Source organism: Aspergillus sydowii, assembly GCF_001890705.1.
Source record: "Aspergillus sydowii CBS 593.65 unplaced genomic scaffold ASPSYscaffold_2, whole genome shotgun sequence".
NCBI classification, from domain to species: Eukaryota; Fungi; Ascomycota; class Eurotiomycetes; order Eurotiales; family Aspergillaceae; genus Aspergillus; species Aspergillus sydowii.
In genome coordinates this window covers 1,684,641-1,708,769 of record NW_024467860.1, presented here as the reverse complement: position 1 = coordinate 1,708,769, position 24,129 = coordinate 1,684,641, and the positions used below count along the sequence as shown (strand labels likewise).

Sequence of the window (24,129 nt, the reverse complement as noted above, 5' to 3'; positions counted from 1 at the left end):
CACAACAATTGTGTTATGTGAGTTAAGATTATTAACGACGTAAAATCAGGGAATGGTATCATATTACCGAATGCGCTCAATACTCCGTCGGAATTCCCGAATCAACCTCCTTCAACACCGCAACGACCTCTCCCCAAATCTTCTCCCCGACTGCCCGCTGAGCAGGAGTCGTGACATTCTTCCCAGGACTGTCACCTCATCAGCCAACTTCAATATGAAAAGAATGGAACAACTTACTCTGCAATAGCCTGATGCTCCAGCCACAACCCATGGGACTCGTTTCCCTGCGTCGCCGCATGCAAAAATGTCTTACTCCCCTCCTCCACCGTCCTCGCAACAGCAGTCTGCATCATCCTCAACAGCAACGGCGCCTTCTCCCTCGTCAGAAGATCCGACTTGCAGAAGCCCGGGGTCAGACAATTCACAATAACCAGCGGATTCCCACTTTCATCACGGGGCGCCAGTCGAGCCAGTTCCGTCGTGAGGAAGATATCCAGCAGCTTCGATACCGCGTACCGCTCCCCAGCGCCTCCTGTGCTCTGCGACTTCTCCCCCTGAATGCGGTCATTCAAAGCTGAAAGAATATTGTCCGCGGTGCGCTCCTCAAACTTCGCCGTCCGATGGATGTCACTCGCGACAACGGTCAGATGCGGCCGATTCCCCGTCTTCAGCAACAACGGAAGCAACTCCAAGCACAGCAGCGCCGTCGAGAGCACATTCACCTGAATCTACCTCTCCCATCCATCCTCCGTAACCGCCCACTCCATCGACGCAAGCCCTGCGTTCATAATCGCGATATCTAGTCTTCCTCCATCAGCGACATGCTCCTTGACCCTGTCCGCAAAGGCGTTGACGCTGGCAAACGACTCAAGATCGACCGGCCATACAAGAACACGACCTGTTTTGCCAGTACTGGATTCGATATCGGATTTTGCGTCTTCGCCTTTGGAGAGCGTTCGCACGCCCAGGATGACCGTTGCAGCGCCGAGGGATAGAGCATGTCGAGCGGCTTCCCGGCCCAGACCAGTATTTCCGCCTGTAATCAGAACTGTCTTGCCCTTGATTTCGGAGGGAGAGGGGAGAGTGAGTTTTGTGCGTAGCAGCGCGATGATTCCGCTGATGTCCATGGTCAAACTTGGATAATTGATTGGAGCTGTTTGTATACTGGATCCTGTTGTATTGCTGGGACTTTTTTATAGTATGTAGGCGGGTAGATCCGTTCGCCGACGGGGCAATTGTCCACCCGCTCTTGTTTGGCCTGTCATCAGCCTTAGCCCCGACGACCTTAATTCCGGGTGGGCTGTAAGCTTGTTTCCCAAGTGAGGCTGGGCTTAGTTCCGGTGCCAACCTTTTCTCCGTAAATAGCTTAATGTTTCGTTGGGGCCGGATGGATTCATACACTCTTTTAGTGTGGCTGAGCAAGTATCAATCTGCAGCTGAGTGAACATACTCTAGAATTAACATTGATACACTGTGGATCATTTTCATTGGAAGAGCGAAGGAGGATATAACCAATCTAGCTCAGGTGCATAGGTGGACAGCATCATACTAGGGGAACATGCGGGTGCTTTACCGTGTTATCCGGGACAACCGTCCATCTCTCGTCTGCCAGGTCCAGAGAGATAATCTATTATAACGTAGTATATTAAATAAATAACCAGCTTATCTTCAGCAAGATACGCCATCTTATCTCAGTACTTCATATAATATAATATTTGCCCTAAAATGGTAAACCGCGCAGCACACATCTCCGCTATAACCGCCTCGCAACGCCTCGACTCCAGAGGAAAACCCCACTGTCCAGGTCACAGCAACAACAGGAGCCGGTACAAACTTTTCTATCTATCCTGCTTTCTCCGTCTATACTAGACTAATTAAACCCGAAACAGTGACATTCACCGCCCACGTCCCCTCAGGCGCCTCAGTCGGCGACTACGAAGCGCACGAGCTCCGCGACAGCAATGGATCAAACTATGCCGGAAACAGTGTCCAGGAGTTCATGATTGCGCCTGTTAGGGCTGAGTCGGTGGCTCGTGCTGTTTAGCTTGGTAGTGTAGTATATCAGGTTTTGAAGTTTGTGATTATGGAGAAACATGGGGCGTCTGGTTAGTTTCCTTCCCTTTTGACACTGGGTAAAAAGTTGCTAATAAGTACTTACTAGCTATTGGTGTTGGTGATGAGGGCGGATTCGCGCCGCCGATACTGAACCCTCTGAGGCACTGGACCTTCTAACAGCAGCTGGTAAGAAAGCAGGACACGAAGGGAAGATCAAATTCGTAATTGACCCCGCCTCATCGGAATTCTACAGCGAGGGGATATATTATCTGAGCTTTAAGAGTAAAAAGCCGTGCCAGTTATCTGCGATCTATACCGCTCGTTGATGGACAGGTATCCGATCATCCTCCTGGAGGACCCATTTGCGGAAGACGACGGACGACTTCATTGCGGACTTGACTGTTGCGTCGCCTACTGAGAATTTGAAGTCTGCGAGTCCTTGTCGAGGAGAGCGGGTGGTTAAGTACAACCAGCTGATGAATATTGAAGACCGACTGATTTTTGGTGAACCGCACGAGTACGCAGGGTCGTGGATTGGAGGGAATGATTGAGTCTATAGAATATTGCCATAACCCTAACTATGCCCGCAACAACTCGACTACTACACCAAAAAAAAGAAAATAAAAGAAAAGAAAAAAAGAAAAAAAGAGGAGTATCAAAGCACTGATAAAACAACGATTAAATAAAATAACCATCCTTCCAACCCTAATGAGACCGCGAAAAACTCTGCTCAAGCGACGGCCTCCTCGCCAACTCACTCTCCGACAGCCTCTCAACCGGCTCCGGCGCCGCAAGCTCGCTCAAATTCTCATAGATCTCATCGTCGTCCTTCTCATGGCCCGACCTCGACATATCCGACAGTCGTTGCTCCAGAGACGGTCGGCGCGCCTGGTCCTGCGGCGAGAGTCTTTGCACGGGTTCCGGCGCGGCGACTTCGCTCAGATTGCGGTATAGATCCTCGCCCTCGTCGCTGTCGGTATTGCGAGATTGCTGGTTCATATAGCTCTCTTTATACCGTTGGTGTTGACGTTGAGGTTCGAGGCCCGGTGAGCTGTTTTTTGGAGGATGACTGGGAGGGCCCCGGAATAGGGACTTGACTTTGTTCCATACCGTCATGGCTGGGTATGTATGGAAGTAGCTGCTGTTCTTTTCTAATTTGAGGATATCCCTGCATAGTCTGGCGACCCACAGCGATCTTATGTGCTGCTTGCTGTCTTTGGTTCATGTTCTTGTCAGGCCACACCGTCTGGTCCGTGCGATCCGCCGCCGAACCAGATATCGCATGTATGATGCAACACCTGGCTTGCTAACAATTTCCAGACGCTCCATCTTCAATATACGCAGTTAATGAGACAATAAACAATACGCGAAGGGAAAAAATGGCAGCTCCATCTCCCCAAAACTCACCCTACAAACTGCGAAAGCGCGGCGACAGCCTGTTTTTCGAAAAGAACGGGGAGACTATATCCCCCTGGCACGACATCCCGTTGTTTGCAGACAGCGAGAAGGAAACATTGAACATGGTCGTTGAGATTCCGCGGGCGACGAACCCGAAAATGGAGGTAACTTTATCCATATACAATTTATAACCAGACGCTGCCTGGTCTAGTATCTGGTTATCCTGCCGCAGCTGGCTAACAGAGACAGATCTCCAAAGACGACCAGCACAACCCCATCAAGCAGGACATTCTTAAAGGAAAGCCGAGGGTGATTGCTGATGTGCCCCCGTTTAAGGGATACCCTTGCAACTATGGCTCGTTACCTCAGGTATATTGTTGTTCAATACCCTACAACCAATCGTGTACGACCGACCACCTAACAATCCAGCAGACCTGGGAAAGCCCCGACATAGAAGACACCAAAACTGGAATCCCAGGAGACGACGACCCGCTAGATGTCTGCGAGATTGGAGAGACTGAGTCCTATTGCGGGGAAGTCAAACAAGTAAAGCAACTCGGAGCCTTTGCCCTTCTGGATGAAGGCGAGACGGACTGGAAGATTATAGCGATCGATGTGAATGATCCGCTTGCGTCGAAAATATCTGATATCAAGGATGTGGAGGCTTCGTTCCCTGGGTATCTTGATTCGCTGAAGAGATGGTATTGCGTGTATAAGGTTCCGGATGGGAAGCCGGAGAATCATATTGCTCTTGGGGGGAAGATAGAGGGCAGGAAGTATGTATCTTTCTTTCTTTCCTCTTTGCTATCTGAGTATCTAACGAGTGTAGGTTTGTGTTTGGTCTGATAGAGCGCAGCAGCGCTGAATGGGAGAAGTCCCGGAAGGGTTATCCTAGTTGAATGGAGGGATTTCATCATGATTCTTGGTGCTGGTCCTAGTTTACTTCTATCTCATAATATCCAGGCGTCCGGTACGGTCCATTCGGACCGGGCGAACCGTATACACTTCCAGCATGGTTGTCTTTCTTCTATTTTTAGTTTAATAGATCCAGACTTGGGATATAGCAAGGACAAGCGGGATGAACTCCATCAGTATTGCCACTATTAATATGACCAGGTCCGACGCAACTGGCTTAAACGGCGCAGTGCAGTCCGATATAATGTCTCTCTCTTGGAGATACCTACCAACAGTTCTCACTTCATCTCTTTTTATGCTCGGATGGGCCCTTGTCACCAATAACCTAAGACACTGGCGCTATCCGCTGCACTGATGGGCGGCTGGGGTGACCTTGACCGGATAATGGGAACCACCAAGTGATGCGGCAGGATGAGGAAGCTCAGGAAGAGCGTGAGGAACATGAAGAGGGGAGTCTGGCGGTTGAAAGCGGCGTTGATAATGCGATTGCTGAGCCTTCTTCTACTCATCAGCCGCGGAGCCTTTCCCAATTCTAAAACTCATTGGGGTACCAGACTATTCAAAGACCCAGATATGTTGGATGTAAAAGCAAGAGACATATTTCGATCTATTCGATGCTTTAGAAATAACGGTGTTCGATATATCCACAATAGTTCTCTCAACTTAGGGCTTGTTGCACTTGAGCATTGAGAAATTGCACGCTGGAGGTTGGAACGGCACCACCATAACCACCATTTTTAAAGATTTTATTGAATATGACCATGTCTCGTGGGTTTCCCCAAAAAATGGAGAGAAAACCAAGCCTTCGCCGCTTTGAAACAGAACGTAACTGGCAATTCAGGCGTATAACTACTGCACTGGCCGCCAATATACACCGCGCGCGGTCTCCTCAAGTAGTAGAATGTCCTGCGACAGAGCGGACAGCTTGCATCCTCTTCACACAGCCACAAATCAATACAAGAAAGGTGAAAGACATGGCTGCACGGAAGTCGACGGTAGGAAGTCTCGGAGCCCAGCTTCTCCCAGCAGAGAACGCAGTTATCAGGCAGATTCCCGGGATCTGGAAGATCTTCAGAATGGAATTTCCTTTTATTAATACTTCGGTATCCTACTTACTGCTTGTCAAGTCTCGCAAGCCAAAATAGCAGGGCATACCCGACGCCAGTAGCTCGTTCAGCGTCAGGCCGCCCCTTTCCTCAAGCGGTGGCACGTGTATATAGTAGCCAGCCATGGCTTTAGCAGTTTAGGTCAACATCTTGCCATTGGGTTGTCTTCGGGCCAGTGGGAACGAAATACTTAAATCAACAAATAACGTCGCGAATTCCGTGGTATCCGCCGTGACCGACAGACCCGCGTGGACCGAGCGTGGGCCGAAGATGGACCGGCCCAATCTTGGTAGTAGTACAGAATCCGGTTCCGATGACGCGGATCGACGTGGACAGACGTGGACAGACGTTGGACATACATCAGTTGACCTAGTTCTAGCCCCAGGGGACCTTTTCTAGGCTGGGAAGTCCTCGTGCTGTTCTGGCGTGAAGTCGTAGGTTAATAAAATGTGGTCGTCGCCGCTTCCATGTCTTAAAGACTTCAAGCACTCTTGTCTCGATACTCGTCTATCACCATGCATCCACCACGAACCTCCAAATACGAGATAAACTTATCAGAGCTACGGACATTCGAAGGTCTTCCGGACCTTCTACCGAGTAAGTTCAACCCCACGCCAACAGCAGCTTTTTTATACACAAGGTAGTACGGGTGTTAACCACCAACCAACCAACTCCCAACAGACCAAGACCTGCAAAACTGCATAATCTGCCTCGAGCCAATACTATCAACATCCGTCCTGCGCGAACTCCCCTGTACACATCTTTTCCACCAGTCGTGCGTCGACGACTGGGTGTGCAATTTCTCCCCGAAGTGCCCTATATGCCGCACGGCGTTCTACTACCTGCGCCGTCCGCGGAAGTCGAGTCCGGCTGTCGGCGATGGGAGACGGGTTTCTTCGTCAAGTGCGACTACGAATAGGGCAGGGGCAGGGAGTCATGGGATTGATCATATTCATGGAACGCTCTGTTCGCTTAAACATTGGTGTAAGAAGAGATTGAGTGGGCATACCCAGGAAACGGCGACAACTACAAATAGCAGTCCTGATGGGCAGAGGCAGCAGGTAAATAGGGAGCAGTAGCTAGCTATGGCGTTTGGTGTGGTCTGTTTGGTTGTTTGTAGTTCATCGTCCAAGCCTGCATATTTGTATACCCAGTTGGATATTTCTGTCTAGTATATATCAGATTAAGTTGTTGTAACATGAGTATGTGGCTTAACATCTACCAAATAAGGTAATAATATACTTACCAATGGCTGACCATAAACATCTTCAGTTCTTCACAATGACATCAGATCAAAATGTCGGTGCAGGATGATCGACACAGGGGAAAATCCCTACCGGACCGCACGGATCGATTGTTGACACAAAGCTTGTTGTAGACCTTCTGCCGGATATATACGACGTTTAAACCGGGTATCATTTTACGGGCAAGTTTTATTGACTTGGCAGCACAAACAAGGATGAATTATAGTACTGTTTGCTTTGGCGGCCCACGCGGACCGGACTGGCTGCAGTCGTACCACTATAGTTCAGCGATCCGAATCACGGCACAGTTCATGGAATCAGGGCTGTGAGAGGTATTTACTTCAAGGAATCGCTTGTCGGTACGGAGTATTCCTTTCGTAGACCCTACTATGGCCAAGCAAGCAAATTTTTTCTAATGAGATAGAGGGTATACAAACTTAACTAGACTGTTTCTTTAATATCTACTACAATACATTCCAAACTTCACAAAAAAAGGACTCGCAAACATAGACTGTTCATCTTCCTTTCTATCACACTTCAACCTACTCGGCTTCCTCCTCCTCCTCTTTGCTCGACGCCAGGAAGAACCGCCCACTTCCCGTCTCAGACTCCTGCACATACTGGATAGTAACCTGAGCAAGATGGCTCAGGATATTTTCAACCTGAATCTCGCCTCTGCTGCGCTTATGCCGGCCCAGATCATCCAGCCACCGGATCTTATTCAGAGCAAAGTACAGCAACGCAATCACAATAGTCACACCCAACGAAAACCCCCAGATGCGCACAACTGTCACAATATCCGTCCACCCGTTATTTGTTTCCTTCGGGGTATCCAGCAGCTGATCAAACGGGTTTGTGACCATATCCCTATTCGAGAACCAGCCAAACAAGCAGAAGATCGAAGCCAGGACATCAACGCCCAATATCGCGCCAACCAGCTGCACAGAGGGCCATGCATTCCCGCCCCGGGTGACGAATATCAGCCAGTTCTCGGTAAGCGCCACTTCGAGGAATATGATCTCCTGGATCGAGCCCCAGTTCTGGATTATGCCGCCGTTGGGGAGGAACATGGTGCCCCGGATGACCCATGTTGCTGCGGCGAGCAGGATACCGAGAATTACAGATATGATCCAGATCTTGGGGAGCTGCCACTCGACAGGGCGGAGCTCGTAGGATGCGTTGTCGTATGCCACGGCTACGGTTGCGAGGTCTGCGAATAGGGCTAGAAACACGACTAGGTCGCTGCGGATGCTCTCGTTGAGGATTATCATGGTGGTTGTTAGGTAGATCTCCAGGTGCAGACAGAGTGCTATTCGGTACTGAATGTAGGCCTTCATGCGGTGGAAGATCTGCCGCGCGACTTTGATGGAATCGATAATAGTCGAGAGGCCAGGTTCCAAGAAGACGATATCAGCAGCAGACTGGGCTGCTTCAGAGGCGCCTTCAACTGCGATCCCACAGTCTGCCTTCTTCAACGACGGCGCGTCGTTTACCCCGTCCCCCGTCATGGCTGTGAGATGGCCGCGCTCCTGTAGCATCTGGACGACCTGGTATTTATGCTCAGGGAACACCTCTGCAAAGCCATCTGCACGCTCAACAAGGTCCTCCGCCATGGCACCGAGGCCTCCGCCGATGAGCCGTTCAGAGTTGAAGACCTTGGTCCCCAGCGCCAACAGTTTACAGGTCTCCTTTGCAATGGCTATTGCGTCGCCAGTCAACATCTTCACCTGGATGCCCAGTTTCTGCGCCTCGGCAATTGTCTGCGCAGTGTCCTCCCTGGGCGGGTCAAACATCGGCATCATCCCAAGCAGCGTCCAGTCCTCGTCTTCCCTGCGCACCGCCACGCCCAGAGATCGGAATCCGCGGCTCGCAAACTCGTTCGCTTTTTCCTTGTACATCCTTGCCTCGGAGGAGTTGGTCAGTTGCAGGACGGCCTTGGGTGCGCCCTTTGTGCAGGTATATCGGACGCCGTTGCACGTTGCAACCGCGACAATCCGCTTGGATACTGGGTCGAAAGGGTGGAATTCCTCGACCTTCCAGCCTTGTTGCAGGATCTCTTTGGCCTTGGGATACTGCTTCAATGAGAGCACGGTCACTTTGTCTATCGGGTCGAGCGAGTCCACGTTGTGTGATGAGGCTAGGGCTGCCACTGCAAACATCCAATTCACGTCGACATTCTCGGCGACGAATGGCTCGCGAATACTGAGACGGTTGGCTGTTAATGTCCCTGTCTTGTCGGAGCATAGGATGTCGACTCCCTGTTGGAATTAGACCTAGCCATATAGCCATATGTTTTATATGAATGGCTCACCGAGAGAGACTCAATCGCCGTCAGTTTCTGCACAATCGCCTTCTTCTTCGCAAGATACGCAGCCCCAACAGCCAGCGTCGTCGTCGTGACAACGGGCAGGCCAACAGGGACGCCAATGATCATGAGTTCCAACGTGTAGAACAACAATGTCTGCTCCCCAGGCGACGCAATGGGGATGTTCCGGTAGAACCCGCCAATCCACACAGCAAGGATCCAAGCCATCACCAGCACCAGAAGCGAGGTCCCGATACTATCCATGACCATTTTGAAATGGCCCGTGTCCTTCGCGTTCTGTACCATTGCAGCTGTTTTCCCAACGAATGTTCTTGGTCCGGTTGCCTGCACCACTGCGTATGCTTTTCCTCGTTTACACCCGGTAGTGTAGAAGATCGTATCGCCGACGTAGCGGTCCACGGCGAGAGATTCTCCTGTGATTGCTGAGTGGTCGCAGGCTACAATTGAATGGCCACGTCTGCTCTCTGTAGCGTCTTCATGGTCATCATCCTTTTGGGACTGGCTGCTTGAGCCGTCTAGCTCGCCGTCTTTTAGAAGTTCGTTATACTCCTTCCATCCGTTCTCACGGTCATTATACGCACAAATGACCTTAGCATCTGCAGGCACAGTCTGTCCTTCATCGACCACAATCTATAGCACATGGTCAAGGGGTCCGTTCTATCAAGGGAGTCTAGAGTGAGGCAGCCTTACCACATCCCCAGGAACCAATTCCCGAGCAAGAGAATCAGTCTCCTGTCCATCGCGCACAACTGTAGCCCGCATCGCGATATCGGCTTTGAGACTTGCAACCACATCTGCCGCCTGCTTCTCCTGATACCAGCCAACGGCGGCATTCAGACACAGAATCCCAATAATGACACCAAAGTCAATCCAGTCCTCCAGCCCGGCAGCAAGCAGGACAGCAAGTTCCATAACTACAACATCATCAGCACAGAAAATGCTAAGAAAGAGAAGATATTAATCTCACCATAAAGAATCGGCCCCTGGAAATACGAAATCACCTTCGCAAACGGATTCTCCTTCGCCGCAGCCAACTCATTAAACCCCGCGACATTCCGCCTATTCACAACATCTGCTTCACCCAGTCCCTGCCGGATATCAGTCAAGAGCCAGTCGTCTGGGAACTTGCGCGCCCCGTCGCCGGTGTGCTTCCATCTGAATCTCCTCTTGCGCCACGGCGCGTACCATACCCGGGAAACGCGCACTTCGCCCTCTTCGTCCGGGCTGGTGGAGTCGGATTCTCGGTAGGCAGAGACGAATTTTACCAGCCGGGTGAATTCGTCTGCGGTGCTGTGGTCGTCTGTTGTTGCGGTTGTTGTTGTTGTTGGGGACAGCGCTGCGTGGCCCTCGCCTGGGCTGTCTTGGGCGGTTGTTTTTGGTTTTAGTTTTGTTATATGGGGCATGTTTCCGGGGAAAGACGGTGTGGAATTGTATTCTTTCTTGATTCTTATCAAACAATTAATATAGATAACCAGAAGTTGTGTAGCCAAGCAAGCTCGTCGCACGGCTACCTAATGGATGTCTCCTTATGAGTCCGATTGCGGTAACACTGTAACAGCTTGATCTGACAGCAACATATCCATCAACGCACCTCCATCTGGACCTAACGTCATCCCACCCCCAGCCCGTCTGTACCTTTGTTCTGGATGCGGGGAATAAGGCACAACATCTCCGTGGAGCCGGCCGGACCGGACGCCCCGGTACAGCCATCTCGTCAGTCGTCAGCCCTAGGTAATCATGACCTCAGGCTCAGGAACATCGCATGAAATCGCATTCTCATCATGAACTATTGAGATACCAGTATTTGATCGTCTGTCCTCTAGCTGTACGGGTAATACAGCTGTCTTTCCATGCGCGTCGTTGTATACCAGGCGCGAAACGCAGAGCCTGGTCGTAAGTCGTGACGCAGTGAGTATATTCCACTTCTTCCACTACCTAGTATGCAATACTGATTAAAAAGTAAACCTGAACCTGAATCCTCCTATCCAGTCTCAACATGGCGGTCATCGCGCGCACGTCGCAGCCGTCGCAGCCGTCGCTATCTGAAGCCCACGAATTCGTGAAGCGAAGCGGCTGGGCACAAGACCAGCCAGGCGTCATTCTTGTGTTTGTCATTGTCTTTATCCTTGGATGTGGGATTCTCGGGGTAATTGTCCACAAGGAGTGGAAGACACGCAGGGACGAGCGGGCTGAGTGGACTGTTGAAGAGATTAAGGATGATGGATGACCTCCTAGTCCTAGCATTTGCCAAGTGAAAGTGTCTTGGATAGTGGGGAAGCAGAAAGCTTGTATATCATATTCTTAAAACGTCAACCTGCTAGCTCTATATTCAAAGTTCAAGCTGCGTACAATTTTGCTACTACGTATCCCTATTCTTTTGTTCACTGGATAGTCCTGTATTAGGTGAAACCCTGAGCCAATACAGTAAAGAAACGACACTCTCTTATATCGAAACAGTTAATCATGATGAGGAACAGCATCCACCCCCGGCAAACTCTTCAATTCATCCACCTCCGATTCCGTAAGGTCGCGGCCCCTAACATAGAATGTAAGTACTAGACTAGCACAAATAACAGGACGGATAAATCATACGATATGTATACAGGGGGCGTGGATGCAATTGCAATGGGTGGCGGTCCGTTTGGACCCTCCAGGATTCTAAAAAAATTGAATAGATCAGCAATGTCATTGTGAAACGAATCCGTCAAACAAGACGCTCACTTTGTGGCAGAATCGATGGCGCCCTGGAAGGCCAAGGCGTCCTTGAAGTGTACGGTGACTTTCTACTGCGATTAGCAAGAATGGGCGAAGCGGCAAAGGAGAACGAACCGGCATGCTGAGTATACAGTATACATAGGAAAGGGCCATAGAACTGGGTATAGCGGACCATTTAACTACGGCATTTAACCGTTAGATCATGGATCCATGATTCATGATGTATGTAAGTGCTGCATCGGGTTAGTTCTGCCTCTTTCGGAATCCCCATGCACTCTGAACATCACCACTATTGCGGCGGCCGAGATACATATTCCAGGCCGGCTGGCCCAATGGCAAGGCGTTTGACTACGAATCAAAAGATTGCAGGTTCGATCCCTGCGTCGGTCAGTAGATTTTTGTGGATTTGGATTTGTCCTATACTAGGGCTCAGATATTTTTTTTTTTTGTGGATCTGTATAGCGAACATTATGGATCCTTGTGGACTCTCAGACTCACCACTCTTGTATCCCCCGCCCTTCAATATCTAAGGCCGGCTGGCCCAATGGCAAGGCGTTTGACTACGAATCAAAAGATTGCAGGTTCGATCCCTGCGTCGGTCAATAGATTTTTGTTTTTTCCCCTTTTCTACATACTATCGTGGTGGTGCTTCTTTTTATTTCGGAAAAGAAAGAAAAAATGGGAAAGAACTTTATGTATGCATGGTGGTAGGCGGTGGCAGCATTGTGCATATATAATGCACAGGATGCATACTGGATTGTGTGGGGTTCTCGTTATGCCGAAGCGAGCAAAAGACTCCGTATGCAAATGGCGGTAGCATATGGAAAAAAAAAAAAAAAAAAGTAAAACGAGCAAAAAAGAAATCACTGACCGACGCAGGGATCGAACCTGCAATCTTTTGATTCGTAGTCAAACGCCTTGCCATTGGGCCAGCCGGCCGTTGTTGGGAATTTTTCGCTGCATTTTGCCGCTATCAGTCTACACAAAGGAATTGTGGCTTAAATATGCAGGAGCGCCACCATCGCTGCGTCTAAATAAGCTTGGTGCCATTGCTAAACTTATCGTTGTTCCCTTAACGGTGCTCACTCCCTGGCTGCGGTGGCAGTTGTGCGGTGTCCCGCATTGGAAAGTTTGGGCTAATACAAAGATTCTGTCTCCAGTAGCTACATTGGCGATAGGAACAAGCATAGCTGTCATGGAAATGAGTAGCGCGAATAAAACTGCTGCATGAAACACATGGGGTATGGAGGTAGAGGGGTATAACTAAATGCAGAAAAAAGTAAAACTTTTGGTAAAGATAGGTGGTTCTGGAGCAAAATAATTAATGATTAAAAGTGCTTAGTATTTCACCCAGAAGGACATGGTGTGTTACTATTTACTGTATAATATTCACAAGGGCCCTCTTTATTTGTGATCTCTTCTCTTTCCCAGCTCAACCAAGAAAAACATCGTCTCTGGATGATTCCTTGCCATTTATATCTTTCTTCTTTCCCCTAACCCGCTCCTTTCAAACCACGTTAACCATGTCGTGGCCCAGTCAGATTATGTCCGAGTTCAAGAGATTGAACCCCGTCGTGTACGAGGAGCATATTGGTGAGATAGTCTGGATGTTTCAGCTCCTCTACCGGATGGATATTGAGGCGCTTCTTGCTAGGAGTGAAGTCCAGCAGCTGCTGAGCAGGGAAAAGATAACAGAGGCCGGAGACTATCTTCTTGATAAGTTGGTTTCGTTTTATACTACCTGTAACAAGCATTATAGGGGAAGGAGTATGCAAAGGCAATTAATCGTTTCGGGGGAATCCTAACGTGGTTTCTGGAGCACGAATCAAAGCTGTTGGCATACGACAAGTCTTTTGAGAAACGTGAAGGTGCCTCTGCAAATACTGCGTCATATATTTGAACTCGGCGCTGAAGAATGGCCAGAGGATAATGAAGATCACTACAGCGCTGACAACGAGGCTGATAGACTACAAGCCGCAACTATTATCCAGAAACGCATCATAAGGAATATGGCAAAGGAAAAGGTCTTTGAAAAGCTGCAGGCTGAGCAGGATTTGCTCCCAAACCTGGGCTGAGTTGGCTGCTTGGAAGTCCTGGACAGCATCCTTGCCAAAGCACAAGAATTTGAACACTTCCTTCCTCTATTACACGGGATGGGAACCGCTCAAATCAGACTCATTTTGAAATGCGCTATTGGTCCGGGATTGAGAGCAATGTGTGAGGAAGGCCTTTTTCACTTCACAAAGTAAGTGGGAGGAGCTTCATCTGGCTGTTTCAGTGGGCTAATACCTTTGTTAGTATTCAGGAGCTTGGACAAGACGCTTCTGGAATGACATATCCCGGGATATACTTGCATGTTCTTTGGGTCAAAGAGAACCCAGTCCGTCAATTTTGGCTCTATGTCGGGCAGTCGATCAACATGAAAGGGCGAATCAACGACCACTACAAACGACGTCGACAGGGGAAACATTTCGGCCTGCATTACCATGTCTGGAATCAGCCCTAGGAGTAATCTTCCAAATTTTTGGCTCTATGGACACCTCGGCTTCCCGAATTTGGTAGCCTACCGCGTGAATACCGTCAGCTTCTTCTGAACATAGCTGAGAAATGGGTGTGCTGTATTCTACAGACATTGCCACCACACCTGCTGGAAGATTATCTGCCAAGCAGTATCGAGTGTCTCTGGGCCGGCCGTCATCTTAACATTGCACTGCCTCTCTGGCAATCTTTCTCTGAGTCCTGGGAGGACGGAGTGGGTTGTATTGGTGGTAGAGCCACTTTTTCAGCCTTTCTGCGGTCTTCCGATCCAGAGGTCCGTAGGTGGGCAGAACAAGTGCGAGATGCATTTAATGAGCTCCGGAATTCGCCTGACCCCGTCCTTCGAGCATACTACGAATTAAAGATTCGTGAAATCACACGTGCTGGAAATGCCGCGCACTTGGAAGGGGCAAGAGAGAGAATGCGGGAATTCCTATCAGAAAAGGAAAGGCCCATCGAGGTGCCGAATGGGAAGGCAGGGCAATATGTTACTTGCGGGATGTTCAAGGCCACAGTCTCGGTGGCGTTCGGACTCGGGCTAAAACATGGCGACAAGGTTAGGGTTCAGTTTCACCTTGCAGAGACTGACCATCCAATGAAGTATGCAATCAAATCAACGCCCATAGACCCTGCTTCGCGATTGGCCATTTCTCTCTCCATTCCTGGCTATAATGATGACGAAAACTTCCACGTTTGGCTCACCAGCAGAGGAGAAAAGACCGTTAAAAAGATAAATACTCTCGTTGACATCTTAGAGGGGTACAGTCTGGAAGAGAGGGAATCGTTTAGACGTCGCTGGATCGTCAGAAACAAGCCAGGAGAGACATCGCATACCAGGCACGAATATAGTTGATGGTGCCCAGTCTATCTAATCAAGCAGGCCGCAGGGTACTCTCGTGGTCTGAGATGGCCAACTGCCCTATGAGTTAACTTATTTTTGCTGTTGACGTAAATTCTAATCTTTATGAAATTGAACAGAGTCCTCACTGGTAGCTGGATAATAAGTTAACCTCCCCGCTAATGATCATCTACAAGTACAGCGTGGTGTTTATCCTTGGTATTATCATCCCCTTCCAGGCAGTAGCAGTACGGGGAGGCATTTTATGGGCTTCATAAAAAGAAGCAGAAATTTTGACTGACGCTGAGGTCACCTACATTCTCTGGTAGCAGATTCATCCTATAGCTACATTTCAAAAGGTGGATAGATCTTGGTTCAAGCACCTTGCCACTAAGCCAGTTAGCCAGTACGAATAAATATCTTGGCAGGCTTGAACAATTTCACCTATTGAATTGTGAAGCATGACCAGGTATATGAAGTAGGTGGCGCAAGCAATGTGGTTTTCGTTGCCGATCAGGCGGTAACATGCTCTGTACTACGATATATATCTTAACCCACTTGATGGCAAAGCTATACAATGTAGGATTTAACTTGACATTGCGAGGACATATACCGCAGTCTACGACCCTGACTGACACGCAGAGCAGGCCAGGGCAGGAGCCGTGAGCCACTGCAGTGTTGGAGGCGCCTCTATTGTTACCTATTACTCAGGCTGGAGTGAATCCCAGCTAATTAATCCAATTTCGGTTGAATGAGAGTGCTCGCTCTAGTAGCAAAAGTATTTTGAAATGAACATCAATCGCCCGGATGGTCTAGTGGTATGATTCGCGCTTAGTAAGCCTTCCCGATTAAACCCAAAATAGTCCATTTCAATTTACTAACAACAACTCCAGGGGTCAACCCTTAGCTAAAAATGCGCGAGGTCCCCGGTTCGATCCCGGGTTCGGGCCTTCTCTTTTTTCTTTTTCCTTTTTTTTTTTTTTTTTTTTTTTTTTTTTGGCCCATTCTTTAATTTAATACGGATAGTAGACAGGTTAACGCGCGCGCTACATCTTAATAAGACAGTGCGTCGTCACTATATGCAAGGTTTCTATATGGTGGTGACGGTGATATCGATGTTCCCCTTGTATATCGGTGACACCGATATTCCGTGGTTTCTCCATCTGTTATGTCTACTGCCGATATCTCGGCTTGGTTATATTATGGAATGTCGGTAGCCATAAATTATTGATATACCATTCGACCATAAAAAACCACTAGCGGTATTGCGCCGTCTTTCTATTGCATTATATGCCAACATAAGTTTAGGGAGCAACGATGCCGGAAGTCAGCCTTCGGGCTGCACTTTGGCATAGCCCGCCCGGAGTTGCTCGGGACTGCAAGCGCCTTATACTACATAGCTGTCCTCGCAGGCAGCGCGCTTTGTGGAACACAGATTCAGACAGCGGAACTGCGGAACCACATTGTAGAATCGTACACTGTAGAACCATGCTTGCGGAGATACAAGGGTGATAGCGTATGTAGTGCTCCGTAGATAAGCTGGTAGTGGTGCAGGCAAATAAGGACCAAAAATTGCAAGACAAGAGTCAAGCTCAGCATTGAATTTGATTGAAAGAAACGGCAGAAGCTTGTTACGGGTCGAGCCCCAATTGGCGATGGCAGTTGCAGCTTACCTTCTCTCTGCATCGTACTACTATTTTTCATTGCAGTAGTGATAGTAGTTTCCTGGGTTACTAGCAGTTCTTTAAGGTTGTGAGAGGCGTTAAACCATGATGGTTGATACTGAGATATTTTCGGGCTGGTCTGGTGGGCTGTAAACTTCCAACTGCGGTTTAACAGAACACCATGGCCCTGGCAGCCACTCACCTAGTGTTGTTACTTTGGTTTGTTGATCGTCAATCCATCTTTTTGTTAAGACCTCCCTGCAGACTGTATGACTACTCAAGTTATTGCAGCGCTTCATTTCATGATCATCATCGCGGCGTCTGACTTCAAGATACGTCGTCTTGGAGGCGAAGAACCGAATTCTATATAACAAAGTTGTCCCTGCCTTACTACTTAAAAAAGGCTGCCCTCAAACATCACAGCTGCCCGGATGGTCTAGTGGTATGATTCGCGCTTAGTAAGCCTTCCCGATTTCATCCTCGATCATTTCAATTTACTAACAATAACTCCAGGGGTCAACCCTTAGCAAATATGCGCGAGGTCCCCGGTTCGATCCCGGGTTCGGGCCTTCTTTCTTTTTTTGCCTTCTTCTCTATTTATATCTCTCCCCTACTTTTTGTGCCCTTCGAGTAAACTGCCCTGCCTCCCTTTTAGCCTGGAATATTCGTGCCACTCGACGACGCACTGTTTTCCAAAGGCAAGGTCTATTGATTTAAACCGGTTCAACGTTGACTGTGTTTGTCCCCAGCCCTGCAATTCCAATACTTAAGTTCTATGCCGATATGATTCTATATGGAGGAGTCGGTGATATCGACGACCTTGATGTACATTGATAACATCGGTAGATATCGGTAGATATCGGTAACCTCGGTGTGCATCGAGGGCATCGATATGCTTCGATAACACTGATACTAGTTAGTTATACTTTGGTGATGACGATATCGGGTGCCTCCACTATCGGTGATGTCTACGGCAGATGATTTTGGCTTGCATACATATATAGGAATAACTATAGGTAGCTATAGATTTAGGAGAACAGCGATGCCGGAAGTCAGCCTTCGGGCTGGCTGTACTTCGTTCGGCATTTCGATACATACATTCGATAAATACCGAACTCGGAATGTTATCACACCAACATCACCCTTGCGATGTTGTGTGGTGGACTATTCACACTCCTTTTCTGTCGGGATTTACAGAAAAATGACATACTACTGCCAGGTAAAAAAGAATGTTTGTATGAGGAATGCTTGTATGTCAGGGGTAAACTCCCCGGGTGACGTCTGAAAAATATAGGTTAGAAAGGACGGAGCACGGCCGAGTAATAAATCAGTTGCTGATAGTTAAAGTTAGAAAGAAGCAACGGATGAGACCAACTGTGCCCATACATCTTGAGAATGCATCTAAAAAAGGGAACCGCATCCGCCGTGTGTGCATGCATATACATACATACACATAAGACCCGTTCATTGGTCAGAGAAGGCAAAAAAAGGTAAAAAAAGGTAAAAAAAGAGAAGGCCCGAACCCGGGATCGAACCGGGGACCTCGCGCATTTTTAGCTAAGGGTTGACCCCTGGAGTTGTTGTTAGTAAATTGAAAATGATCGAGCGTGAAATCGGGAAGGCTTACTAAGCGCGAATCATACCACTAGACCATCCGGGCGATTTATGTTGTGGCCGAACCGAGGATGTCTACATGAGGCTGTAGCCTCTCACAGAAAGCATTGCAATCTTGTAAATTGCCTGATGTCCAATCCCTTCGCTACGGAAAATAACCTAGTTTTATCAATTATATACGGAAGTTTAATCTGTCTATGTGTCTATCAAAAACGATTACCAGTTTCCTTCCTATGTAATCCCGCTGGGACTGAGTTTATGACCCGGGCAGAAGCCGGGTCAACATGTTTTTGAAACGTGACCACGACCAAAACACTAAAAACAGCCCGGCTCTGAGCTTCACTAGCGGTACAGTAGTTGGCTCTATGGGGTGCCGTTTTACGCCAACTCTTAGTAGAGAAAGAACTGTCTTGCCTATTAATCTAACTTCACTCAGTTACCCAAGAGTGTGTTTTTTGGGGACCTACTGGTAGGCAAAGACTCTAGAGACCGTGCTTCATGATTGTTGATATTGAAGGCCTCTGGTGAGCGATACTGGCTTTGTAACAGGTAGTTATTGACAAAGAGTTCTAACGAAGTAGGTAGAATATCATGGTCCCGTCGTTCCTCCCACAACGGTACCGAACTCGTGCATCAACATTTTCAGGTTATTCAAATGCAACTCCAACTTGTCAAGGCTTTTTGCCGATCCCTTTTTGAGCAGCGGATTGTATAGTGCCGCGCGCACCACCCTCAGGCTGCCAAGAAGTACCAGGACTGTTCATGCTGCATCTATTTTGCGCTTCTTGCGCGGGTCAAACTCATTGGACGGGATCAGGATATTCTCGTCGTTCGTGTAGAAAGAGCCGGGCTGTGGGATACCTCGAGGAAGGGTTTTGGTCAGTGCGCTCACAACAACAAACTGCCTTGGTCGTGTAATAACTTCTGCAACGTCTTCGCCTTCCATCCAGTGGACGAATGAGTTGGCCTTGTAGAGATCTTTGACCTCATTCGAAGTCATATACGTTGATGTATCCACGCCATCCTTCGTGTACGTAACGCAGAAAGCCAACCGTGACCCAGCATCTGTAGCGAGCGTTTCTTTCGCCCATACGTGCGGATAGCGCTGCCCAGGTGGGTTGATCTCGGCCTTAACAATGGCTTCCTTTGGAGGATTCTCAACACGAAGGAAAAGGTCAATACATGAGTGCACTGTCACAACTAACAGATTCTGCCTTTTTGTCCGAGTCCCTAAATATTTGCGGCCCCGTAGCAGCTCCATTTGAGTCTTGTCTCCAAAAGCTTCGATCGCCAGCACCAGCACGGGACTTTTTGCTCTCCCACGGCCTCACTGGGGCCTCAGCGGCAAGTGCAAAGGTTCCGCGGTCAGTGACAAAGACACCAGAAGCTTCCAGATTTTCTCTTTCGAGAACATCAGCAGCGCCAACATCGTCTTCCAAATTTTCCTCCCTGGACTTGATCTCTTGGATTAAATCATCGCTAGGACGACCAAAATCAACCAGGGGCATTTTATTCAATTGGTCACAGAGATCCTGGATAGATTCAAGTTGTGCCTTATCCAATTTAAATGTCGGGGCATGGCGTTTCTTTGATCTGTGGAAAGAGCCCACAGAGGACGTCGTGGGGGAATTTTGACAATGACGTGCGGTCACATGAAGTAAGACAAGGATTGCGTTGCTCAGACTCCCACCCCCTTTTTCCCGTAAGAGGGAGATTTCGTCGTCCTTCGCAAATCCTCTACGTGCAAGCCAAAGGCGAGTCATTGGGTGGAGAGTATTGAGCGTCAAAGGTTCTTGAATCCCGTCCTTTTCATCTATGTAATCTCGGATCGCCTTTGTCAGGACACATCCATTATCCCCAGCGTAGGGGCGAATGTTGGCGGTCTTGGTAATAGCTGATGTGAAATGGAGCGCCTCGGATATTCTGTGAGTTTTGCGCCATTCCCGGAGCAGAAATGCATCAACTGGATTGGGTATTAGAACATAGATCCGTTTGATAGCTTCGTCATCCATTTCAATAAACAAAGGGAATTCTCCAGCTTCGAGCTTAAGGGTTTTCTCTTTGCGCTCTGTAGGTAGAACGAGACTCTGCACTGCATGCGAGCATATGAGTACTACACGCAATCCGCTGTGTTGTATAATCGATTGGTTGAAACGAGCAAATGCCTCAGCCTCAAACTTATGGGTTGACCGGAGAGACTGCGTCATTTCGGCCAGCCCTCTTTGAATGGGGTTTGCAGCCCAGGTTAGAGAGTTCCTCAAGTCCCAGCCACTATCCAGGAATTGGCGTGGAATAGATATTTTTGGGTTGCTCGAGTTTTCTGATTCAGTATCAAGGGAATCCTCCAGTACGAAACCGACCAGAGCCTGAAAATTGCCGTTAGGCTGAACCCACGGAAGGCCTATTGGCTCTAGGTCCCTTTTGAGCTGGTCTAAAAGTTCGGGTTTGTTTAAAGCTGGGTGCGACAGGCACTCACTACCACAGAAGGATTGGCTTATCTGAAGATGCTGAATTGCGTCTTGAAAACGGGCACGAAACTCCGCAGACCGCAATAATGGGCGCCGAAAATTGATATTGGATTTCTCAACCCTTTTTCCGTACTCGTGACGGAATTGGGGCCATCCGTTAATATCAGGATCTGTGGATTTTTCCAAGCCAATAGAGAAGCTCTTGCGCACCGAAGGTCCAAGGGAGAGGCCTTGAAGAACAGGAGGAATAATATTTAATCCAAGATTTGAGTAAGGTTTTTCATCCTTATTTGGCCCATAATAAGCCTCTAAAGTGCTCCCTGGAAGTGATTGAAAAGCCGAGCACATCGTCATTTCTAAGATATTGAGTGCCACAGCCTGAGAGGTGGATGATAGTCGATTATCCTCCGGTAGTTCCCAGAGCTTAACCCAGTTCGCCGTTCGGTAACCTTGTCCTTGAGCGATAACATAGTAGCGAAGTGTGCTTTTAGATCCGCGCAGAATTGCTCGATTGTGGATTTTGATACGACCTGCTGGATCTCTCGACTGACCAGGATATGCACGCCAGTATTCGTTGTTCCTCGAGTCTGTGACTATGTCCACGTAACCTCCATTTGGGGCCCAAAGATTATTTTGACGTGCCTGGACATTAAGAAGACTTTAAAGAAGTTAGAAACCACGAAGTTCAAGATAGGAGTTCAACATACTCATCTGCACGCAGGAGTTTACCCTCGAGGGTCCTAATATGAGGATCAACCCATTCCAGCAACATTCCAGCTACCTTTTGTGAACCCCCAAGACTTGTATCTACGGATCGATATGGAAGCCGTTGCAGGTAGGCATCAGGATCAGTCATCAGGCGCGAAGTAAGCTGGCAGATGGTGTTGTGAAGGTTCGGGAAGACAACACTTGGAACTAGTTCCCAAGAATTCTGACTCAAGTTAGTAGATAACCTTTATCTCGACCACTTTAGAGCTGACCATGGTAGTTTCCTGGGTGGCGGGCGGAGGGAATGTAGGCTTCGGGCCAACTGTATTTCGAGAAACTTGTACTCGCTGTGAAGATGGCAAATATGAACAGGACTTTGTAGACACCGGAGTACCTATACCTCCAGGTCCTGCCCGAGTGTTTCCCGACGAGGAGAGGGTGCTTGTCTTCTGTCCTTCACGATTCCCAAGCTTGAGTGTAGGGCACTTGGATTTGCAGTGTCCCGTTACGCGACAGTAGCTGCACTTGGTGTTTGGGCAGTCATCGCTGATATGACCGTGCTTGTGGCAGCGAAAGCATTTGATATCCGGGCAATTCTTCCGTGTGTGACCTGCTTGCATCAAGCCACAGTTAGTACAAGCTTTGGGCTCCAACCAAACAACCATTCTGATGATAGACGACGTGGTATCTTGGGGGTTGGGGAAGAGACCGGGGCATTGAAGATTGGCACAAAATGAGAAGGAAGTCGAAATAGTAGAGGGAGGTTTGTCTTCACTAGATGGGTAAGCCCACAGGTACTAGCCTGCACCTCACCAGTGTTACTGTTCTCACGGTCTGACTGGTTATACTCATTAGAGCTAGCTGATTTAGACTTAGTATTCGGCACGCTAACACATTACTGGCCAAGTCTGGTCACTGAACTCTTTGCGCTCCACCTAATTGGACAGAGTATAAGCAGCAAATACCAAGTTCCTGCCGGCGTATTGGAGAAATGTGTATCCTGATTATATATACAAGAATAACCAGTCTATAAATATGTTAAATAAATAAAAATGCTTTGTTGTCACACAAATATTTCAGTGATATCTCCAGCCCAAGGGGAGGTCTTGTGAAACGATCACTTGTGTCACCGTAGACATGCTGGGTTAGAGAGACCACGAGTCCACTGCAAGCTTCCGATTTCCACGACCAGGAAGCCCAAGGCAACTGCCACACTGACGCCCCCGTAAACATAAGCATGTCGGCGGCGCAAATCCGACAGTTCCAGGACCCAGGTACTGACTGTTGTCAGACATCCACAAAAACCGTCCATGATACCCTGTAAGACCTGACAGCCGGTAATCCCTCCTATGGTTAGCCGAGAGGTGCTCACTGCGGCGTGTTGTATGGAATACGCCATCCCCAGTACCATGGTGCCCCCTATATTAACCGCAAATGTTCCCAGTGGGAAACCGACTATCCGGCCGTTGAGACTGAGAGAGATGTAGAAGCGAGCTAGGCAACCGACTGGTGCGAATACTAGGGAGAAGAGAAATGGTCCGCGCCATACACTTGGATTCCATAGAGTGGCTGCTCCATGGCTTTCGGGTAGGAGGATAACGAGAAGGACGACAAGAACCCACGATAACCACCCCAGAATGACGGTGAGGGGGTCCAAATATTTCCGCAGCCATGCCTGTGGCAGACTCGGCGTCCATTGCGACAGAGCAATAGCAATATGGGCTCCGAAGAAAAGACCGGCCAACGAGAGGCCGATCTCAGTGAAGAGAACGGCGAGAATCGCCATGAAGCTAAATCCGCCATTCGGAGATTTCAACCCGGGGGAGCCAGACACGAACAAAGAGACATCGTGGTAGGGCCCGCTGGGGACGGCTGGGTTATTCGACAATGCCAGATAGACATCGCGGATGAAGGTCGAGAAAGAAGTAAGACTCCCACAGAAGCCGGTGGTAAGCCCGATGAACAAAGGCACGGTCTTCTTGTGGGCTTTTAAATGCGCGGCACGTTTCGAGGGATCGTTTCTCACATGTCCAGGAAAATTCGATACGACACTTTCAGAGTGGAACAGCTCTTGGTCCTCGCTCAGAAAGCCCATGACCATGCTGCCTCCGACGTTCGCCCACAGGACACTGGTATTGACTGGGGTCCCCGGGTAAAAGGTGAGGCACTCGATGACCAGCCGGAGCAAAGTACCGATCATCGAGAATAGAATCAGGTACGACACGACATATGTCGTCTGCAGGAACTTCGAGATGCGTCTGGGTTTGGAGTGTTTTTCCTGGGGGTCTTCGTCCGGGCTCTGCGTATCGTCGGCTGCATCTCTGGTGTCTCGAGGACTGATCTGGGAGCTGCGTTCCGGTTGACTTTCCAGGTAATCGTTTAACCGTATTGACTTCTCCGAGGGGTCGTAAACAGGAGGAGGGGCAGCAACTTCGTTGAGATTGTCCCCATCCTGAGGTGCCTGGGATGCCCCAGGACGACCATCCTGCGAACCGACCGATCGCATCGTCAGTTCTGCATGCCGGGCAGACTCGGCAGAA

The 24,129-nt window shown here is 48.9% G+C and overlaps 11 protein-coding genes and 6 non-coding genes across 17 annotated transcripts; 10 read left to right on the top strand and 7 right to left on the bottom strand.

Moving 5' to 3' along the window:
* Nucleotides 1-76: 76 nt before the first annotated feature.
* Nucleotides 77-1,127, bottom strand: ASPSYDRAFT_27976 (putative short-chain dehydrogenase; the record flags this gene model as incomplete). The annotated part of the gene is made up of 3 exons (XM_040844462.1): nucleotides 77-188; nucleotides 238-630; nucleotides 733-1,127. The coding sequence occupies 3 exons, from the start codon at nucleotides 1,125-1,127 to the stop codon at nucleotides 77-79; spliced, it is 900 nt and encodes a 299-aa protein (XP_040706136.1).
* A 1,585-nt stretch (nucleotides 1,128-2,712) lies between these two features.
* ASPSYDRAFT_40983 (uncharacterized protein) lies at nucleotides 2,713-3,292 on the bottom strand. The gene has a single exon (XM_040846192.1). It carries the CDS (start codon nucleotides 3,169-3,171, stop codon nucleotides 2,761-2,763), a length of 411 nt encoding a protein of 136 aa, XP_040706135.1. The 5' UTR covers nucleotides 3,172-3,292; the 3' UTR covers nucleotides 2,713-2,760.
* Nucleotides 3,293-3,481: 189 nt separating this feature from the next.
* ASPSYDRAFT_40982 (uncharacterized protein) lies at nucleotides 3,482-4,462 on the top strand (the record flags this gene model as incomplete). The annotated part of the gene is made up of 4 exons (XM_040846191.1): nucleotides 3,482-3,617; nucleotides 3,703-3,822; nucleotides 3,886-4,229; nucleotides 4,283-4,462. Coding segments are annotated over exons 1-4 (572 nt in total), but the record flags the coding sequence as incomplete, so codon positions are not given.
* A 1,449-nt stretch (nucleotides 4,463-5,911) lies between these two features.
* ASPSYDRAFT_40977 (RING finger protein) lies at nucleotides 5,912-6,929 on the top strand. The gene is made up of 3 exons (XM_040846190.1): nucleotides 5,912-6,071; nucleotides 6,156-6,692; nucleotides 6,750-6,929. Exons 1-2 carry the CDS (start codon nucleotides 5,990-5,992, stop codon nucleotides 6,551-6,553), a joined length of 480 nt encoding a protein of 159 aa, XP_040706133.1. The 5' UTR covers nucleotides 5,912-5,989; the 3' UTR covers nucleotides 6,554-6,692; nucleotides 6,750-6,929.
* Nucleotides 6,930-7,109: 180 nt separating this feature from the next.
* On the bottom strand, nucleotides 7,110-10,447 carry ASPSYDRAFT_195911 (uncharacterized protein; the record flags this gene model as incomplete). Its single annotated transcript, XM_040843719.1, has 4 exons — nucleotides 7,110-8,976; nucleotides 9,030-9,674; nucleotides 9,735-9,958; nucleotides 10,012-10,447. The coding sequence occupies 4 exons, from the start codon at nucleotides 10,445-10,447 to the stop codon at nucleotides 7,261-7,263; spliced, it is 3,021 nt and encodes a 1,006-aa protein (XP_040706132.1). The 3' UTR covers nucleotides 7,110-7,260.
* A 327-nt stretch (nucleotides 10,448-10,774) lies between these two features.
* Nucleotides 10,775-11,396, top strand: ASPSYDRAFT_195908 (uncharacterized protein). The gene is made up of 2 exons (XM_040843718.1): nucleotides 10,775-10,952; nucleotides 11,005-11,396. The coding sequence occupies exon 2, from the start codon at nucleotides 11,041-11,043 to the stop codon at nucleotides 11,269-11,271; it is 231 nt and encodes a 76-aa protein (XP_040706131.1). The 5' UTR covers nucleotides 10,775-10,952; nucleotides 11,005-11,040; the 3' UTR covers nucleotides 11,272-11,396.
* Nucleotides 11,397-12,077: 681 nt separating this feature from the next.
* ASPSYDRAFT_t44 lies at nucleotides 12,078-12,149 on the top strand. Its single transcript has one exon. It is a non-coding gene; the product is annotated as a tRNA-Arg (tRNA).
* ASPSYDRAFT_638184 (uncharacterized protein) lies at nucleotides 12,128-12,656 on the top strand. The gene has a single exon (XM_040850252.1). It carries the CDS (start codon nucleotides 12,304-12,306, stop codon nucleotides 12,574-12,576), a length of 273 nt encoding a protein of 90 aa, XP_040706130.1. The 5' UTR covers nucleotides 12,128-12,303; the 3' UTR covers nucleotides 12,577-12,656.
* On the top strand, nucleotides 12,290-12,361 carry ASPSYDRAFT_t45. The gene has a single exon. It is a non-coding gene; the product is annotated as a tRNA-Arg (tRNA).
* Nucleotides 12,627-12,698, bottom strand: ASPSYDRAFT_t39. The gene has a single exon. It is a non-coding gene; the product is annotated as a tRNA-Arg (tRNA).
* Nucleotides 12,699-13,282: 584 nt separating this feature from the next.
* Nucleotides 13,283-13,834, top strand: ASPSYDRAFT_86017 (uncharacterized protein; the record flags this gene model as incomplete). Its single annotated transcript, XM_040851593.1, has 3 exons — nucleotides 13,283-13,483; nucleotides 13,519-13,627; nucleotides 13,683-13,834. 3 exons carry the CDS (start codon nucleotides 13,283-13,285, stop codon nucleotides 13,832-13,834), a joined length of 462 nt encoding a protein of 153 aa, XP_040706129.1.
* Nucleotides 13,835-13,972: 138 nt separating this feature from the next.
* On the top strand, nucleotides 13,973-14,287 carry ASPSYDRAFT_129210 (uncharacterized protein; the record flags this gene model as incomplete). Its single annotated transcript, XM_040840519.1, has 2 exons — nucleotides 13,973-14,004; nucleotides 14,058-14,287. 2 exons carry the CDS (start codon nucleotides 13,973-13,975, stop codon nucleotides 14,263-14,265), a joined length of 240 nt encoding a protein of 79 aa, XP_040706128.1. The 3' UTR covers nucleotides 14,266-14,287.
* Nucleotides 14,288-15,936: 1,649 nt separating this feature from the next.
* ASPSYDRAFT_t46 lies at nucleotides 15,937-16,085 on the top strand. Its single transcript has one exon. It is a non-coding gene; the product is annotated as a tRNA-Thr (tRNA).
* A 1,139-nt stretch (nucleotides 16,086-17,224) lies between these two features.
* ASPSYDRAFT_t47 lies at nucleotides 17,225-17,368 on the top strand. Its single transcript has one exon. It is a non-coding gene; the product is annotated as a tRNA-Thr (tRNA).
* A 945-nt stretch (nucleotides 17,369-18,313) lies between these two features.
* Nucleotides 18,314-18,459, bottom strand: ASPSYDRAFT_t38. Its single transcript has one exon. It is a non-coding gene; the product is annotated as a tRNA-Thr (tRNA).
* Nucleotides 18,460-19,030: 571 nt separating this feature from the next.
* Nucleotides 19,031-22,254, bottom strand: ASPSYDRAFT_1167504 (uncharacterized protein; the record flags this gene model as incomplete). The annotated part of the gene is made up of 4 exons (XM_040840190.1): nucleotides 19,031-19,685; nucleotides 19,711-21,539; nucleotides 21,589-21,812; nucleotides 21,862-22,254. 4 exons carry the CDS (start codon nucleotides 22,252-22,254, stop codon nucleotides 19,174-19,176), a joined length of 2,958 nt encoding a protein of 985 aa, XP_040706127.1. The 3' UTR covers nucleotides 19,031-19,173.
* A 220-nt stretch (nucleotides 22,255-22,474) lies between these two features.
* On the bottom strand, nucleotides 22,475-24,114 carry ASPSYDRAFT_40970 (FluC/FEX family fluoride channel). Its single transcript, XM_040846188.1, has one exon. It carries the CDS (start codon nucleotides 24,093-24,095, stop codon nucleotides 22,716-22,718), a length of 1,380 nt encoding a protein of 459 aa, XP_040706126.1. The 5' UTR covers nucleotides 24,096-24,114; the 3' UTR covers nucleotides 22,475-22,715.
* Between the last annotated feature and the right edge of the window lie 15 nt (nucleotides 24,115-24,129).